Genomic DNA, 18,510 nt, shown 5'->3' with positions numbered 1-18,510 from the left:
GGGGATTCATGGGAAGATTCCAGACAATCCACAAGTGACCACTGTCTTCTTTTAGACCTTCTGGGATGGTGATGATGGAAGGAAGCTATCTGCTGCTCTTGTCTATTTCTATAGTCATTGGTGGTGTGGAATGTCTAAACATTCACCCTTATGATTTTCCCTGAGGACTGTTAATTGATAACCCAAGTATGGATGGCTCTGTCGAAAAGTTTTGACTAGTTCTTATCACAAAGGCAATCTGACTGACATAAGACAGCTACACTGAGAGTATGTAGAAAACTGGTAGGTTGTGTATATGTTGGACTGGGTATACATGGTAGGAAACCCCTGGCATGGAAATCACTTCAATTTTCCTAGATCTCTATCTAGTTGTTCCACCACAAGAAAGCATTAAGCTTTACTTCCTGGGGATTTCTGCCCAAGTTTGGTCTCCTTCTAACATAAGGTGTTAATGTCTTATGTATAACATATTTCACAGTTAAGTTAGGATACGGAAAGGACAGTGTTTCAATAATCCTTCCCAACATCCAGCAGAGGACCTGGCACATAACACTCAGCAGAGATTTGCATGATTAAGTTAATTCAGCTGCATGTTTCTGAGAACAAATCTCCAGAAGTCTGTTTGATTGGTCTAATGAGTGAATTCAAACATTCCTTTTTTTTCCACCCACTTAATGGAAACAACCTTTCCTCATATATTTAAGCAATACTTCAAATCTGAATTACCCTAAAACACATGACTGCATTTTAAATTTCATTTGTGGTAATAACAAAAGGGATTATAGTAAATTCTGAAACTGATAGCCATGTTGGAGGCAACCCGTGATAGCAAGGGCTTCTCTAACTGTAGGCTAACCCTTTTTGAGGGACGTTTTAGACAACATTGGAACCATAGCATATTCATATTCGTGTAACAGTGATTTGCTCTGAGGGTTCTAGATCTGAAAGCTCGGGTGTGGGAGCTGATAGGGGACTTCAAACCATGTTCTTAGTTTAGAGATGAGGAAACAGGTCCCATTCTGCTACTAATCAAAATGTGACAATCAGACTTCCATCCACTGTTTTTCTTTCACCCTAAGTGGAAACCTGTACTACTAGAGTGTTTGTGATCAAGGAGATAATAAGTGAAAATACTTTCTGTGTCTTTTTGGAAGTCTTTCTGAAGACTTATATAAAGCCAGTGTATTTATCCTTGATAGTTCTAATTTGAATAGGGTCTCTTTGCCACATCCTATTCCCTGGTTCAGTGAGTTCCCATAGCATTTTGTTCTGGAGTAGAATTGAACCAGAAGGATCTTAGATTTCTCCTTGCTCACCTAACCCATTTATGTATTTGTGAAGTGCTTATTGTGATTCCAGGCACTATACCTAATATGACTTGGGTGAGTATGAACCTGCTGCTTAGCAAGTTACATTAGGTCTCTCTGCTTCAGATTCTTCATCTATAAAACAATAATTACTTTAAAGGATTGTTTTTGAGGATAAAATTAGATGATACATACAAAACATTTAGCACAGCACCTGGCACCTAGTAAATGCTCAAAACAGCATTTTGCAGATAAAGTAATTGAGAGGTCAATTTTTCTTTCTTCTACATTTTTTATTTCTAGGAAAAACAAAAGTGACATTTTCTTTGGAATCTAGGCCATGTGTATTTATCTGTGTCTGTCTCGAAGTCTACTTGTTGAGGTTAACTGATGGTCATGGCCCAGTCACTCTGGAACATGAAAAAGTTAACTTCATCTGCTCACTGCCCTACAGACAGACTAAATGCATGTGAATGACAGCCAGTTCCACCTAGTGGTGAGGAGCCTGATCTTGTCCCAGATCCCTTTCAGCGTAAAATCCTTTAATGGTTCCTATGGTCTTTGGGATACAAATTCAACTTAGCACAGTGATCTTACCTCTGCTTTTCTCTTTCTGGGCCTGTAGCTTGCCACCTACATTGTGCTTTATGTTTCTGTCATATTTAACTATTTGATGTTTTTAAATACCCTGATTGTCATAGTTTCCCAGCTCCACAACTGCACATGCTATTTTTGTTTTTTAACCTGGGATGACTATTACTCTCCACTCAATTTTTCCACTGCACACATGACATGTAGACACAAATGGAAATGTGTTTTCTTTGTTCTCATAGTACCTGATGTGCATTTCATTTTTTTGGCCATGCTGCTTGACTTGTGGGATCTTAGTTCCCTGACCAGGGATTGAACCTGGGCCATCAGCAGAGAGAGCACAGAGCCCTAATCACTGGACCACTAGGGAAGTCCCCCAATACGTATTTATCAGTACACACCACGTTGTTTTCCCACTTTGTGTCTCCCCACCAGACTGAGCTCCTTGGCATCTGAATCTGCTATCTTTCTGTCTCCAACAGCCAGCCCAATGCCTGGCTCAGAACAAGCATCCAAAATATGAATGACTGAATGATATAAAACAGACTTGGGTAAGTTGGTGGTTGAACTAGGTTATAAGTCTATATTTTTTATAAGATTTGATTTAGGTAGCTCAGTTGGTTAAAAAAAAAAAAATCACCTGCAATGAGGAGACCCAGGTTCGATCCCTGGGTTGGGAGGATCCCCTGGAGAAGGAAATGGCAACCCACTCCAGTATTCTTGTCTGAGAAACCTCATGGACAGGAACCTGGCAGGCTATAGTCCGTGGGGTTGCAAAGAGTTGGACACGACTTAATGATTAAAACACAAAAGGTAGTGTGTGAAGAATGCATCTACCCAGTTAGCAGACACATGATGGCAAGTTTGCGAGCAGCAAATTGCAAAATATCTGAAACTGCAGGATTGCTGAGTGATCTGGAACTGAATTTGCACCAGTTCTTGGTTGGACTAGAAAAACAAAAAGAAATCCCTGAAACAGTATTTCTCTGAGACTCAAGGGCTATCGTGTCGAGTTCACTGGACCATGGCAGGTGCCATTATCACAGTAGCTTTCTGTGGAGCTGGGAGCCAGGCTGATGCATGGGCAGGTGGCTGTATGGTGGAAAGACTGGGGGAGAGGTGTTAGAAGACAAGGAAGTTGCAGGTGATAGTCAATATTCTGACACTACAGTATGGTTGCCCTAGAATTGCACTGCCTGCGTATGAATCTCACCCTAGTTTTATTAGCTGTGGCAACTCATATAATTCCCTCTTTGTCTTTCTATTTATAGACTAGAAGTCTAGTTTACCTACTCTAGAGTACCAATCTCTTGAGGTTTTAATGAAGATTAAATGAGATCACAGTTTCTAAAATAGGTGCTCAATAAATGTCAGTTATTATAATGTCAATTTACAGGTTGTGAAAAGAGCAAATGAGAAGGTCTCTGAGGTTAGAGACCATACCCATCTTACTCACAATTGTGTCTCTAGCACCTGGCACATAAATACAAGTTGTTTAGCAAATGTTTGTTGAATTAGTAAATGAGAGTTGGTCAGGCAGTTTTGCAGAGCTCTCTTAGTATGGTGGCTTTCTCTAGGATGTGACTCTCCGACAAAGCTGTTTCAGTTTAACTTCATGGTACCAGGGCTCTGAGTTTGCACAGCATGTTTTGTGACACTTGAAACTACACCAGAGACAGGCAGGAGTCACAGCACCACTGGGTCTCCTGCTGGGAAAGGGGCTGGGACCACGTCAACATTTGAGTCCCCAAAGACAATGCCAGCAGTACATCTGGAAGTGATGTTTCTATCTGAACATTTATTCCACAGTCATAGAAACTGAAGATGGAAAAGACCTGAGGATATCTAGTCCATCCACGTAATTGTACAAGAAAAGTGGCTGGAGCAAAACAGCCTGTTCACTTCATGCTCACAAGACAGCAGTTCAGTCCTTCCTGGAGCGGAGCGATTGCAAACACATTAAAGTGAAAGACACAATGCAAACACTCTTTATAAACCTTAAGAAAATACTTATAGGTACGTTATTTTCAGAAAACAGGAACTAAAAGAATAGGGGCATCCTGGATTAGATGGACATGGGTGGGTGAAGAACAACTAAATGTGGCAGAGTGAAGTGCTTTTGATGACTAGATATCAGTCCCTTCTGAGGACTGGATGAATTTTCTGATTTGCCTATCAAAAATATGAGTGGGGAGGAAGAGAGGCTCTGTCGTTTTTTTTCCTTCAGTTTTTATCCACACCAAGGAAGGGCTCACTAGCCCCAAGGCTCTACCAGACCCAGCATCAGCACTGAGAAGTCTGTTGCCCAGATGGCATAGCTCTGTCCTGCTTGGCAGCTGCTCCACTTACCACTTATCTGGTGGGCACGGAAGCAATGACTCCCAACAAGATCTGTGGATAATGGAGAGTCGCCCCCAGGCATGTTAAAGACTTCACCCGGTTGGGTCCCTGTGGCTGCCTCACTTGTCTGGCCCAGACATTTATTCCAACATGTCTTCAATTGTTGGAGGCATCCCCCTGCTCCTTCACCTTGGGCATCCAAACTCTAGAGCCCTTGTTTTCATTATTTACATGAACCAGTAGCCCCGTCTGTCCCAACTCACCCAGTCCTATTCATTATATGCTTCCTGGACCAGGAATTCCCCCTTGTAAACAGGATCGGGTGTGTGACAGTGGGCCTGTCGTCTTCCTGGTTTCCCAACATCAGACCTTGGAAAAAATAGATCTGACCTCACGAAACAGGATCCACAGTAGGAGGCAAGTTAGAATCCCCTGCCTCTTTCCTCTTCACCAGAAAACTACCCTCCACCTGAAAACTTCTGATCTTTGTGTTTCTTGAGCCTGAGGGGAGCTGAGAGAAGAGGGGTGGAGCAGAACAAGGAAGGTTTTCAGAGGACCCACCATTTCATGAAATCTTTTTACAAAATACAACACACTTTCACAAATTGCAAAACACTGGTCAATTACTACTGATAAAAATAATCATTGCTACTTAACATGAAGACTGCTTCATTTCACCACAAGCAACTATTCTTTGTTTTTCTTTGTCCAGAACATGGAGGCAATTCAAGCAATGCTGACAACAATAAGCCTGCTTGCAGCCCCTGCAGCTTCTGGCTGCATCCTGGCTGCAGTTTCGGCCACATAGTTCATCAGGAGATATTTGAGGAGCCATGCCCTGGTCATCTACTTTGTGGATGGGCAGGGTGGTCTGGCATGTTATCACCACTGCTCAGAATGCCTCAGGAGAGAAGCTTAAGGTAAACCTGATATACAAAAATCCAAACTTACAAAACAGATACATTAAGGGATAATTAATTGCATTACAAAAGGATTCTTTACAAAAGAATTCACCTCTGGGTTCCTTTAAGTAGCCAGCTTCTTAAGTAGTCAGAATTTGAGCTGAGTTATAAAAGTGTCCACGTACAACATTAGGAGCATGGCTGTTACATGAGTTGAGGTACACCTGTACGTCAGCCTTCCAGGCTGTGCAGAGGTTAGCAGTGCAGAGCGTGGTGGCAGAGTCTCGAGAGCATCCTTAGCTGTTACAGGTGGGATTGGATCGCTAAGGGACATAGTCTTCCAAAGGCAGCTGCAAACCTGCTTCTGGGTCTGGGGTGAGAACGTGGGAGGATGGGCATTTCAAAACAGAGTTGTCCTTTCTGTTTCCAGGGCTCACTGTCCCCTCATTGTTGAATGGTTTCATCTGTGACGTTGATGAAGTCTAACATTAGAAGAACCCTACCTCATCAAAATCTCTAAGCCTATATACACCCCAGGGGTTTCTCAGACAACTAACTAATTGCTCAAGTGTTATCTTACTTGCAGCTTGAAGTGTTATCTTTCCCTGGGGCACTGGGCAGCTCTTGGTGGGAATTCAGGGATTGCATCCAAAAGTAGGGGAAGAAATTTTGCATTTAAGGAGATTTTGCAATGATCTGCAACTTACAGAACATAGTGCTTGGCACAGTGCTCAGTCATTGTAGGTTTCAAATTGATTGGGATGGAGCAAAGACGATAAGCAGCTGAGAAAATAAAGCAAGGAACTGATAGACAAGGAAGTCTAGTCTGACACGGTGCCCTGGGGTGAGAATGGCTGTGTGGACAGTGAATCAGCAGGTGTGTGCTGAAGACTTCTGAGAAAAGCTCATAAAAGTTTCTTCTCAATTCTCCTCATACCTTGGAACAGCCAAACTTCTAGAACAGTGTTTCTCGAAGAGTCATTTTTAGACCACATGTCAGTCACGTGGCGGTGTCAGTAACAGGAGGTTTCTGAGCCCACACCCACCCCCTTTCCCACCTCATCCTTTGGGGATGAGCCCTGGCAGTCAGCACCCTAATGAGATTGGGTGATCAAACCCTAGGGGATTGAGAATTGTTCTATAGTGTCCATACTCCTTTCCCATTCCGCATGTCCAAGCCTTTATGCACTGGGAAAGGGATGCGTAGGCACAGGGGAAACCGCTTACTCATATCAACCATTAGATAGGGTTTGGGGGAGAATCAGAGGGACCAATGCCTGTTCACAGTTTCTTACAGATGAGGGGGTACGAGGCTGCAAGACTGACTTGGTAGGGATCCATAGAGATATGAAAAGCACAGGGCACATTCCTGAAAGCTTAAGCTTGTGATGTACACAGTCTTGAGGTTCATCTCTGGGAGTCCTACAGCTAAGACATAGGTGACTGCTGATCTGAGAACAGCCCAGTACATGGCTTGCAGAACATCTCCATTAACCCACAGTACCAGCTCACATGTCCTATGCAGGCAGTTAGCAGGAATATCCCAGTCTCATCCTAAGGTCACAGCCTTGCCTTGTTTCTGTCTCTCTTTTGCTTTATAAAAGGCACACACTATAGTGTAGATGCTTAGCTAGAAGTAGAGCCCTATTCATTCCTTAGCAAACTTTTGTTTTGTTCAAAAAGCATGGTGTGCATTTTAATGCCTCATCTGCTCATCCTCTTCCTGCTCACTGCATCTCTGTCCTCTTTCATAGTGGAACATGTAAACATGTTCCTACCCAATGTTAGGATGGTGTCAGAGATCCAGGACCCTTTTAAAACCAGGGCTCTTGCCTGATCCAATCAGTCATCAGCCTGCTGTAATATGAATGAGTTCAGCCGACTTTTCTAAGTACCCACCTCCCCATCCCAAGTGTCTCTAGCTCTTCCCCGGCTCCCCATTCAGACAGTGGGGACACATCTAGACTGGGGAGCTGTAGCAAAAGTCACAGCCCTGAATAACCCTGCTCTATATTAAGATTTGGAAAGGGAAAGGCTACCCACTCCAGTATTCTGGCCTAGAGAATTCCATGGACTGTATAGTCCATGGGGTCGCAAAGAGTCGGATACGACTGAACGGCTTTCACTTTCATATACTAAGATTAAAACCAACAACCCAAGAAGACACAGATACGGTTAACACTTTTATCTCTTATAGTTGATAGTGCACAGAATGGGCTAAAAACCAGAATTAGTAATGTGGCACCTGGTGAAAAGGTTAACAGGAACTGGGGTTGTCTGGTTTTTCACAGATCCCTCACATGGCGTTTAATCCTGACTAAGATTTCTGCTCTGAAAAACACACCTACCCAGGAGACCTAGGAATGAGCTTGAGAAGACTGGCCGCTGCTTTGCAGGTGAGGGAGAGCACACTTGACCTCTTAAGAAGACCCAAACCTCAGCTTCCCCCCGCCTTGGTCAGTAGTTACAAAAGAGCATTACAAAGTGTCTCAAGGGCTCAGAGGAAGGCCAGGAAGTGAGAGAGCGGAGCAGCATGGCCACTCAGGGCTCACAAGTTCGAGTTGTCCTCTGATACTCTTCCAGCTCCGTTTTCCGGCTCACGGCCAGCTGCAGCTCCTGGCGGATCACCTGAATCTGCCTCTCCAGCTCCGACAGCTCTTGCATCACTGAGTTCCGAGCCCCGCTGTGGGAGTCTGCTTTCCCGTTGGTGCTCAGCGAGGCAGGGAGCTCTCGTCTCCTTGGCGGGAGAGGAATGTCCTGGTGGGTCCGGATGCCCAGCTGGTGTGGTCCTCCCTCCTCATTAAAGATGTACTTTCGTCGATTGTCATGACTCAGGTTGGAAGTATTCCACACGCTGAGGTGACGGGGCCCCACACTGGACCTAGGAAACCAAGAGACACTTTAGATTGGACTTCTTTAGATTCACTTCAGTTCTGCCCATCTTTCAGCCACTTCCTTGTGAATAATACAGAGCTGGATATGCAGACAGAGCTGGAGTCACAAAGCCATGGACAGGCTACCTGCTGGAGCATCAGGGGGACAAAAGGAGTTCTTTTCAACTGAAGTTCAGCTTCTCAACAAGTCTCATGTTGCCCTGACGCTAGAATGGGTGTGTCACCCGGGGGGCTATGATGAACCAGGGTATGGCATGTTCTTTTATGAAGCACCTTAGATGCTTTTCTATTCTCTTCCTGCCAGTGAGGCTCAGAAAGCCACACTGCATTGAAACAGTCTATGGCTATAAAGTTGATGCTTTGGTAGATGTGAAATTCTGTTTATTCAGCTTTTGGACTCTAATCATGGTCCTGCTGGTAGACACTCTAATATGACTCATCCTTAGTCCCCTAGGACAACCCTGATGTTTACTAGCTGAGTTTGAGGAGAATAAAAGCATACGACCTGCAGGTTTCAGCAAAAAGTGTCCCATTATAGAGATGACTTTGTGAGTTGAGAATGACAGCTGAGATTTGAAGCTTAATAAAAAAAATACCCAAGAAAGCCTCAAATTCTTGCTGGGATAATGAAAGTCAAAGAGAAATACATTTGCAGTCCTCTTTCAGGCTCCTCTTAAACCAGCTACCACCATCCCTGAGATGGCTGTAGATAGCAAAAGAGCTATTGATGGCTAGGTTCAGGAGGAAGGGGTCTGGTTTTTGAAATACACTGACAGCCAGATGCAGTGAGAAGAGTTTCTTGTTACAAGAACAGATTAGAGCCTTAAGCACATGACTGCTGATTTCTTCCAGCCTTGTTGAAGGAGGCAAAGGAGGATTATGATCACTTTTGCAGTCTACCACAGGGCAAAATAAAACAGAAACATTGTATTAAGCCCTTGTGTCCTTGTTCTCATCCAAGTAACTGAATCAAGACTTTATTCCTGGACTCTTACTAACAAGAAGGAGAAGGGGAGGACCTGCAGTGGAAGGGGGAAGGGGAGAGATAAATGTTGATTCAGTTATGTGGACAAGAACAAAAACCCAAGGACTTAATAGGGTGATCCTGTTTCACTTTGCCCTGTGGAAGATTGCGAAAGTAGTCACAATCCTTTGTTCTTCCTTTCATCCATTTCCCTCTGTAATGTAACTTCACAGCTCATCCTTATCAAGGAGGGTTCAAGGGGAAAGTCTGTTTTCTCTTCCCCTTGAATTTGTCCTGGTCTCATGACTTGTCCTGGCCAATAGAAAGTGGCAGAAGTGGCAGGTGGCAGTTCTAAGCCTCGCAAACTTCCACTGCCTCTCTCAGAACCCTGCTGCTCCAGTGGAACCAGTCCAGACTGGCCTGCTGGGTGATAACAGACCATCAGAGAGAGTCCCCAGATGCTCTGGTTGACCAGCTGAGGCCATCCTAGACTAGCCAGCTCTCTGTTTCTCCCTCCTTCCTCACAAGCTGGCTGTAGGCAAAGGAGCAAATGTGGCCATGATCAGCCAAGTTTGACACAGACTGCACAGCTGACCCAGAGATTCATAAGCAACTCACTATTGTTTAAAACATTATGAGTTGAGGCAATTTCTCTCACAGCAAAAATTGGCGATACATGCCCCCAGCCATTAAAACACACAACACCTTCTAAGCCAATCTGCAGTTCTTTGACATTCCTCATGTTTTAAGTCTCATATAAATGAACAGAGGGCACTGTAACACAGGTTTCCTGTGTCCTGGGCTGGGTACAATTTTTATAATGAGCCCACTTACAGCTCCATTGACTTTATACCAGGTCAGAGGTATGGTTATAATTTTCCTCCTAGCCTTACATTTTCCTTTCTTTCTTCAATTTTTTTCCTATTGAATTTGAATAATTTTGAAACAATCTTGTTATTGGTATGTGTTATTGTATATATGGTTTACGATTTGTATAACTTGAGGTGAGAGGAAAAGAGAAAAGAGGAGGTATATTGGAAATCCAGTGGAGTGAAGGACAGACCAAAATTTACATGAAATCACGTGCTGAATAAACTAAGGACTGTGTTTGTGTATATATATATATATACACACACAGTCTTCTGCAATATCTACTTTTTTCTTCTGCTTTAAGTAAAAAAGGAGCAATATCTATTCATGCCATGGCCCCCAAATTTCTCCAGGCCTTTCCTCAAACCCATGTGTTAGTAATTCATTCATTTATCTATTATTGTATTTACTCAATCAATATGGAACATAGAGGAGGAATGTAAAGTTGTACCAGATAAAGATATTTGCACAGATACTCTTGTAGAAAAAAAAGAGAGAGAGAAAGTTTTAGAGCCAAGAGACCTAACTCGAAGATCATGGGATGATTCATCGTGGGGAAAACCTGGGAGTTACGCATCAACACATTTCCTGGAATGTCAGGCAACCTCAGAAATCAAACAAATAGAAAGAGCCAGTCTAGTTTTCTCCGGAGCTTTGTGTATATATCTGGGAACATAATATAGAATAATAAGCAAAAATTGGACTCCATGATAGGTGATAGATGGAAGTATCATTAGTGCTCTGATGACTGATATGTGGCTCTGAGCCATTTATGAATGCAAGGTAGTAGATACTGAATGTCAGATGGGGTGTCTAACTAGAAGAAATGAATGTGTTATATTGTTAGCCTCTACAGTGTTTCAGCTGTAGTTTGTAAGCTTTCCTGAGAGTTAGAGTGTAAAGTGACTAGTGAGTTGAGTGAATTTAACACTAAAAAGTTTTCACAGGGCAATTTTATGCCTTTGAGGTTCAATACCCCACTAGACCATTCAGAAGAGACGTGACATCAGTGGGCCCCCAAACACTCACTGCATTTGAAAGGTTACAAGTGGGTGTTGGGTTGTAGGGAGGTGGCATAGGAAATATGGGCCCAATAAGCCATGAGGACATGTTGTCTTAGCTCCTTCTCAAAATAAGGGATTTCAGAAGGGAATTTGCCAAAAAAAAAAAAAAAAAAATGGATATGTCGAGTGAAAGACACATTTGGTTGTGAATTTAGGCAAGAGAGATGTGAATAGGAGTCATATCACAGTTGGAAATGGGATCACTGGCAGCTTCCTCTTTCTATTACGGCCAGAGAACACATGCTTTGTTATTGTGAGATGCTGTCTTTGCTGCTATGCCTTCTTGTGTTCCTCTCTGGTTAAACATTTATGTTAAAAATAATTATAGAAAAAAATATATGCAACATGTAGAAAAAAAAAATACATAACACGACACAGAACAGCTATGACCCGATTAGCCTGCAGCTTGTTGCTGACAGGGCCACAGTGTGATACAGGAAGATCACAGACCATGTTGGGGGGAGGGTGTGCTCACTGCCTGGAAAGAGAGGCTGTAAGAGATAGCTGAAATGATTCCGACAAGCTCGATGCAAATTGCAGAGAAGGAGACTCCAGCGATCCCTGAGGAGATACAGATAATGAAAAAGAATCATGTTTTCCACTCCCTTTTTCTTGTCCTCCATTGCAAATGAGAAGTGTGAGTGTCAGATTTCAAAATTACCCAGAAAGCTAAGCCTGGAGCTAAGGATCTGCTGTAGATGATAGAGTTGCTTTGAGGTAATGCGGTGAACAGAGCCTGTGGACATAAGAAAAGACCAAGAGGCTGCCTTAGGCAGCAAGAAACAGGCCAGCCAGGTACCAGACCCAAATGCTTCTGACATCTCTAGCCACCATGAATGAGGCAACAGTTTTCCACAGGTTGGATGTGGGGAAGGTGCAGAGTTTCAATTTCCACATGTCAATTATGCATTTAATGCCTGTTACTTCCTATTAATGAGATGTTCTTTTCTGGGGAGCTTGCAGTAACAGTGCCAGGAAATGGATTAAGCAGAACATGTCTGTTGCATATTGCAAATATTCCTGGGAGTGCTGGAAAGGAGTCGGGAGTGGAAACATGCCAAAAGGGCAATATTGCATGAAATTAATTGCCTGTGGTACTTATGAATTTAGTCTTCTGTGTATTTGGTACACAATAAAATAGCTAAAATAGCTTTGTTTGGGGGGCTTTAGATGTATTATTTAATTCTTAGAATCTCTAGAAAGTAGGTACTCTATCTCATTTTCACAAATGAGGAAATTGGGGTACAGAGAGGTTAAATAAATGATTTGCCTAGGACCACACATATTTTAAGTGTAGGAGTCAGGATTTGGAGCCAGATACTTGACCCTAGGGGGCTTCCCAGGTGGCACTAGTGGTAAAGAACTCACCTGCCAATGCAGGAGACCAAGAGACTCAGGTTCGATCTCTGGATCGGGAAGGTCCCCTGGGAGAAGGGCATGGCAACCCACTCCAGTTTTTTTGCCTGGAGAATGCTATGGACAGAGAAACCTGGTAGTCTAGAGTTCTAGGGTCACACGGAGTCAGACATGACTGGGAGACTTAGCATGCATGTATACTTGGGCCTAGGGATTACACTGGCACTTTTTTCACAACATCTATTGCCTCTACTGCATTTCGGTGTCCATCTATGTACAGACTTTTTTCTTTTTTTTTTTTGTCTGTTCTATTTCTAGAGGAAAATAATAGAATGTGAAAGACTAGAGATCTCTTCAAGAAAATTAGAGATACCAAGGGAACATTTCATGGAAAGATGGGTGCAATAAATGACAGAAATGGTATGGACTGAACAGAAGCAGAAAATATTGAGAAGGGGTGGCAAGAATACACAGAAGAACTATACAAAAAAGATCTTTATGACCCAGATAATCACAATGGTGTGATCACTCACCTAGAGCCAGACATCCTGGAATGCGAAGTCAAGTGGGCCTTAAGAAGCATCACTACGAACAAAGCTAGTGGAGGTGATGGAATTCCAGTTGACCTATTTCAAATCCTAAAAGATGATGCTGTGAAAGTACTGAACTCAATATGCCAGCAAATTTGGAAAACTCAGCAGTGGCCACACGACTGGAAAAGGTCAGTTTTCATTCCAATCCCAAAGAAAGGCAATGTCAAAGAATGCTCAAGCTACTGCACAATTGCGCTCATCTCACATGCTAGCAAAGTAATGCTCAAAATTCTCCAAGCCAGGCTTCAACAGTATGTGAACCGTGAACTTGCAGATGTTCAAGCTGGATTTAGAAAAGGCAGAGGAACCAGAGATCAAATTGCCAACATCCACTGGATCATTGAAAAAGCAAGAGAATTCCAGAAAAACATCTACTTCTGCTTTATTGGCTAGGCCAAAGCCTTTCACTGTGTGGATCACAACAAACTGTGGAAAATTCTGAAAGAGATGGGAATACCAGACCACCTGACCTGCCTCTTGAGATATCTGTATGCAGATCAAGAAACAACAGTTAGAACTGGACATGGAACAACAAACTGGTTCCAAATCAGGAAAGGAGTAGGTCAGGGCTGTACATTGTCACCCTGCTTATTTAACTTATATATAGAGTACATCATGAGAAATGCTGGACTGGATGAAGCACAAGCTGGAATCAAGATTGCCGGGAGGAATATCAATAACCTCAGATATGCAGATGATACCACCCTTATGGCAGAAAGCAAAGAAGAATTAAAGAGCCTCTTGAAAAAAGTGAAAGAGGAGAGTGAAAAAGTTGGCTTAAAACTCAACATTCAGAAAACATGAATACATGGCATCTGGTCCCATCACTTCATGAAAAATAGATGGGGAAACAATGGAAATAGTGACAGACTTTATTTTTGGGGGCTCCAAAATTGCTGCCAATGGTGACTGCAGCCATGAAATTAAAAGATGCTTGCTCCTTGGAAGAAAAGTTATGACCAACCTAGACAGCATATTAAAAAGTAGAGACATTACTTTGCCAACAAAGGTCCATCTAGTCAAAGCTATGGCTTTTCCAGTAGTCATGTATGGATGTGAGAGTTGGACTATAAAGAAAACTGAACGCTGAAGAATTGGTGCTTTTGAACTGTAGTGTTGGAGAAGAAGCTTGAGAGTCCCTTGGACAGCAAGGAGATCCAACCAGTCAATCCTAAAGGAAATCAGTCCCGAATATTCATTGGAAGGACTGATTTTGAAGCTGAAACTCCAATCTTTGGTCATTTCATGGGAAGAACTGACTCATTGGAAAAGACCCTGATGCTGAGAAAGGTTGAAGGCAGGAGAAGGGGACAACAGAGTATGAGGTGGTTGGATGGCATCACCGACTTAATGGACATGAGTCTGAGTAAACTCCGGGAGTTGGTGAGGGGCAGGGCGGCCTGGTGTGCTATAGTCCATGGGGTTGCACAGAGTTGGACAGGACTGAGCAATTGAACTGATTTCTATTTGAAACAACATATTTTTTACTTGAAACAACAATTTTTTAGAAACAACATATAAGTTGTTTCTCAACAACTTAGTCCTGATTTGATTTGAATTATTGTGCATAATTTCCCTCTTGAGCATGGAGTCTTAGTTGCATCTTTAAGCTTTTCACAAGCATACATGACACCTGGAACTGGCCTCTTCTTACCTCTTTTCCACACGTTTAGTCTTGAAACGCTGTTGTTTTTCTTCTACAAATGATGTGTTTAGTGCTCTGTGTAATCTCTGATGGAAAGAACAGATTCACACATAGAGATGGTTAGAAACACAGAACCAGGGCAGAAAGCACCCACTGAGATTTAATCTCTTTGCTACAGACCTTGGCCTCTTTAAACAAATTACCAGTGATGGCAGAAAAAAAGATCAATATTCAGTCCCAAATCTCAAGAGAAAACAAATTTTAAGATAGTATTCTACCTGGAAGAAAATAATTTGATGGGACACTTAGAAATACTTTGAGTTGTAAAAAGGTCTGTGATATAAAGAAGAGTTGGGACTTCCCTGGTGTTTCAGTGCCTACGACTCCTCATTTCCAATGCAGGGGATCTGAGTTCGATCCCTGGTCAGGGAACTAGATCCCACATGCTGCAACTAAGAGACCACACACTGCCAGTTAAGATTCAGTGCAGCCAAATAAATAAATAAGAGTTATCATAACTGGGCTTCCTGGTGGCTCAGACGGTAAAGAATCTGCCTGCAATGAGGGAGACCTAGGTTCAATCCCTGGATTTGAAGAAGGGAATGGCTACCCACCCCAGTATTCTTGCCTGGAGAGTCCCAAGGACAGAGGAGCCTGGTGGGATTGCAAAGAGTTGGACATGACTAAGTGACTAACACACTATCATAACTAACATGTGGCACAGGACTTAATACAATTGCTAAAGGTGAGTCAAAACAAAGAAGGTAAGAACTCCTTAGAATTAAACTAATCACACTGATTTATAATGGAGAGGATCAATTGTCTGCAGAGTCTTCCTTAGGAGACCAAATACATCCTAGGATGAAAGTAGGAAGAACAGGGCTCACATGTAACCAAACCAATGACAGTGACCTCTATAGAAAAAAAGCACTGTGATAAAGAAGAGAGCAGCATAACAGATGCAGGGGGCAGAGGTGGCAGAACTGACAGCCTCACTGCTAAGAAGCAGTGACCGTGTGCTGGGAGGCAGGGGGGAGCCTGTCCAGGAGGTCAGGTTAGCTCCTCCGGCCTCGCCCCTCCCTGCACTCAGGGGGAAACTGCTGTCTTTGCTAGAGCCCCTTCATCAGTACTTCCCCGGTAGCTCGGCTGGTAAAGAATCCACCTGCAATGCAGGAGACCCTGGTTTGATTCCTGGGTCAGGAAGATCCCCTGGAGAAGGGATAGGCTACTCACTCCAGTATTCTTGGGCTTCCCTTGTGGCTCAGCTGGTAAGAAATTCACCTGCAATGCGGAGACCTGGGTTCGATCCCTGGGTTGGGAAGATCCCCTAGAGAAGGCAAAGGCTACCCATTCCAGTATTCTGGCCTGTAGAATTGCATGGACTGTATAGTCTATGGGGTCACAAAGAGTTGGACACGACTGAGTGACTTTCGCTTTCACTTCATCAGTAAGAAGCCTTCTGAGTATATTTCAGCTCTCAATGCCTCTTTCCATCCAGCGAGATGTACAAAGGAGTGAGCTTGAATGACTGTCTGCCTGACAGTTTTAGTTCTCCCTGTCGGTGAGTGCATAGATATTTGGACAACACGAAGGAACTTTGATCTAGAGCTTGGCCATGACATCAGTGGACTTCTAAGCTCTGGACCATTGAAATGCAGCAAGAGCAGGGACCCGAGAGTTCATCTGAAGGGAAACAGGTACTTCAAGATCATTTAATGGGTTTCAATTTTGGCAAGAAAGATTCTAAAGGAAACAAATCTTTCACATCATCTCTTCAGACTGTCACTAAGTGAAATCATGTTAAAAACAGTGCCATTGCAATCTCAAAACCACGTGCATCTAAACACTCCCTATGTTTCCCTGTGATAAGCTAAGAGAAATAATGGATATTGTTCCTAAGGCATTTACAGTCTATTTAGCCTATTCTATTAGATCCTACTGGACACAATTTGAAAATGGATTTAACAGTTTTATTTTAAAAAGTCAATATTTCCAAAACACTGGAAATTATACTTCTTGCAACTAACTACTTACAACAAAACATTTAAACAACAACAACAAGGCTATTGCTTCCACTCTGAGCAACAGTGGTAGGTTATATGCAAGGAAAGGGCATTATGGGACAGCTTAATTTAAGGGGCAAGTGCATTAATGGGATAGAGGGAATTCCATCTTGTATATTAAGAGTGTCTACACCACCTGGTTCTCTTAATAACGTGTCATTTGTCACTCTGACTTGAGGCCCTGGATTCTCCCATTATTGGGAATTCTGATGCTTAAGAATATTGGAGGGAGATGCCTAGTGGCACTCACCTGACTGGTGTGGAGCCAGTATTGCAGCCTAGATTTGTTCTTGATGCGTGGCAGCAGCAGCCTGTATACTATATGCTCACCAATAGTGGTCAAGATGGACAGACCAAATCCAATGCACAGCAGCATGAAGAGTCCAGAGAAGTGTTTGATGCCCATCTGCAAAGTCTGGGGGCAGAACAGAAAAGAAAGGTCATGAATGGGAGGCTCCACCTGGTCCCAGGCTTGTTCACTCTTAGCTGCACATCCTTTTTTGCTGGACCCAAGGAAAGCTGGAGACGGTTCCTCTGTGCGCTCTGCGGATGTCACTATACTACACTGTGAAGGGGATCCAGCCAGGACTGAGGGCTGCTGCAGGGCACAATTCCTGGGGGTGTTACTCACATACACTGCTATTGTTTCAATGGTTCCTGGAGTCGTGAAGAGGCTCTGGGTCTAGAACATGCTATAGTGTCAAAAGAGACACTGAGAGATAGACGTAGAGACTGAAAATTGAAACCATCTAGTATATTAAAACATTGAAAAGTTATCAAGGAAAGAATCTCTCCCAGGGACAGAGAGTGAGTTAGATTTAAGGGGAAAAGATGATGAGCACAATAAAAATTTTCATTTAGATCTGACAGGGAACATGGATAGGATATCATTTAGTTCAATGTCCTCATTTTAAAGATGAGGAACTTGGGACCAGAAAAGTGAAGGAAGTTGAGCCAAGTCACAAAATTAGACAGCCACAGAGGAGAAAAAGAAGGGACCTACTTGTTGATTGCTTACTATTTTTTTGTGCATAGATAGCTATTATAACTACAGTTTACAGTTGAGGAAACTGAAGTCCTTGCAGCTTTTAAGTGACAAAGCTGGCCTATAAGTCAATTTTTGTTTAGCTCCAAAGTTCAGGTTCTTTCTACTCTACAACAAGAGAAAAATAGCAACTATAAAAACAATTAAAAATTTTTTTTTAAATCACTTTAACACCTGTGACAGGCTAAAGGATTTACAGGCAGTCTCTACAAAATACGTATTCAATCACTGACATCGATGACCAATCAATCCAGAAGAAAGACATTTGATTCGTTGAGTGCCTACTATGTGGGCACAGGTAGTCGCCCAAGTACCAGGGGGTGGAGATAGGAGGGTTATGTCCCTGCCTTCAATCAGCTCAAGTCTAGGGAGAAAGCAAACATTTATATCCCATGATACATTGATTCATGCTTCCCAGGTTTTGCAGAGAAGATGGCTCATGAGATAAGACTTAAAGTGAGATAGGTACAATGTGGAGGCTGGGTGGGAAAGTAGCACTCTAAGCTGAGGGCAGCAGAAACGAATGTGACAAAGACATGAACTTCCAGCACACTGATTTGCGGGCTTGTGAGACAGATGGCTGTGCTCGGGGTGGGGTGCAGAGGCCCTGCATCCTGAGGGAGAAACAGGCCAGCCCTAGGCAAGGCTAGATTAAGCACCTTACCCAAGATCATACAAACCAATGCTAAGGACCCCAAGTGTCATCCCTTTGCTGGAGGCTTTTGGTCATTATCATCATTGATAATTATTTAGCATTTAACATGTGGAAGGTGCAGTTCTGAGCACTTTATCAATGTAGGAACTTGCTTAATTTTCCCAACGACCTATGAGGGAGGTACTATCTCCATTTTACAGGTGAGGAATCTTAGGAACAAG

The 18,510-nt window shown here is 43.0% G+C and overlaps 1 protein-coding gene across 1 annotated transcript in view; it reads right to left on the bottom strand.

The window, feature by feature from the left end:
- Positions 1–3,676: 3,676 nt before the first annotated feature.
- Positions 3,677–18,510, bottom strand: part of GRIN3A (glutamate ionotropic receptor NMDA type subunit 3A) — a 203,343-nt gene continuing 188,509 nt past the window's right edge. The window contains exons 7-9 of the mRNA XM_070459357.1: positions 16,840–17,004; positions 14,536–14,612; positions 3,677–8,021 (exon numbers count right to left, since the gene is read on the bottom strand). Coding sequence (XP_070315458.1) covers positions 7,682–8,021; positions 14,536–14,612; positions 16,840–17,004 — 582 coding nt within the window. The 3' untranslated portion in view covers positions 3,677–7,681. The remainder of the gene's footprint in view (positions 8,022–14,535; positions 14,613–16,839; positions 17,005–18,510) is intronic.

This window comes from Odocoileus virginianus, chromosome 31 (assembly GCF_023699985.2).
Source record: "Odocoileus virginianus isolate 20LAN1187 ecotype Illinois chromosome 31, Ovbor_1.2, whole genome shotgun sequence".
Taxonomy (NCBI): Eukaryota; Metazoa; Chordata; class Mammalia; order Artiodactyla; family Cervidae; genus Odocoileus; species Odocoileus virginianus.
This window is presented reverse-complemented; position numbering and strand designations above follow the sequence as displayed.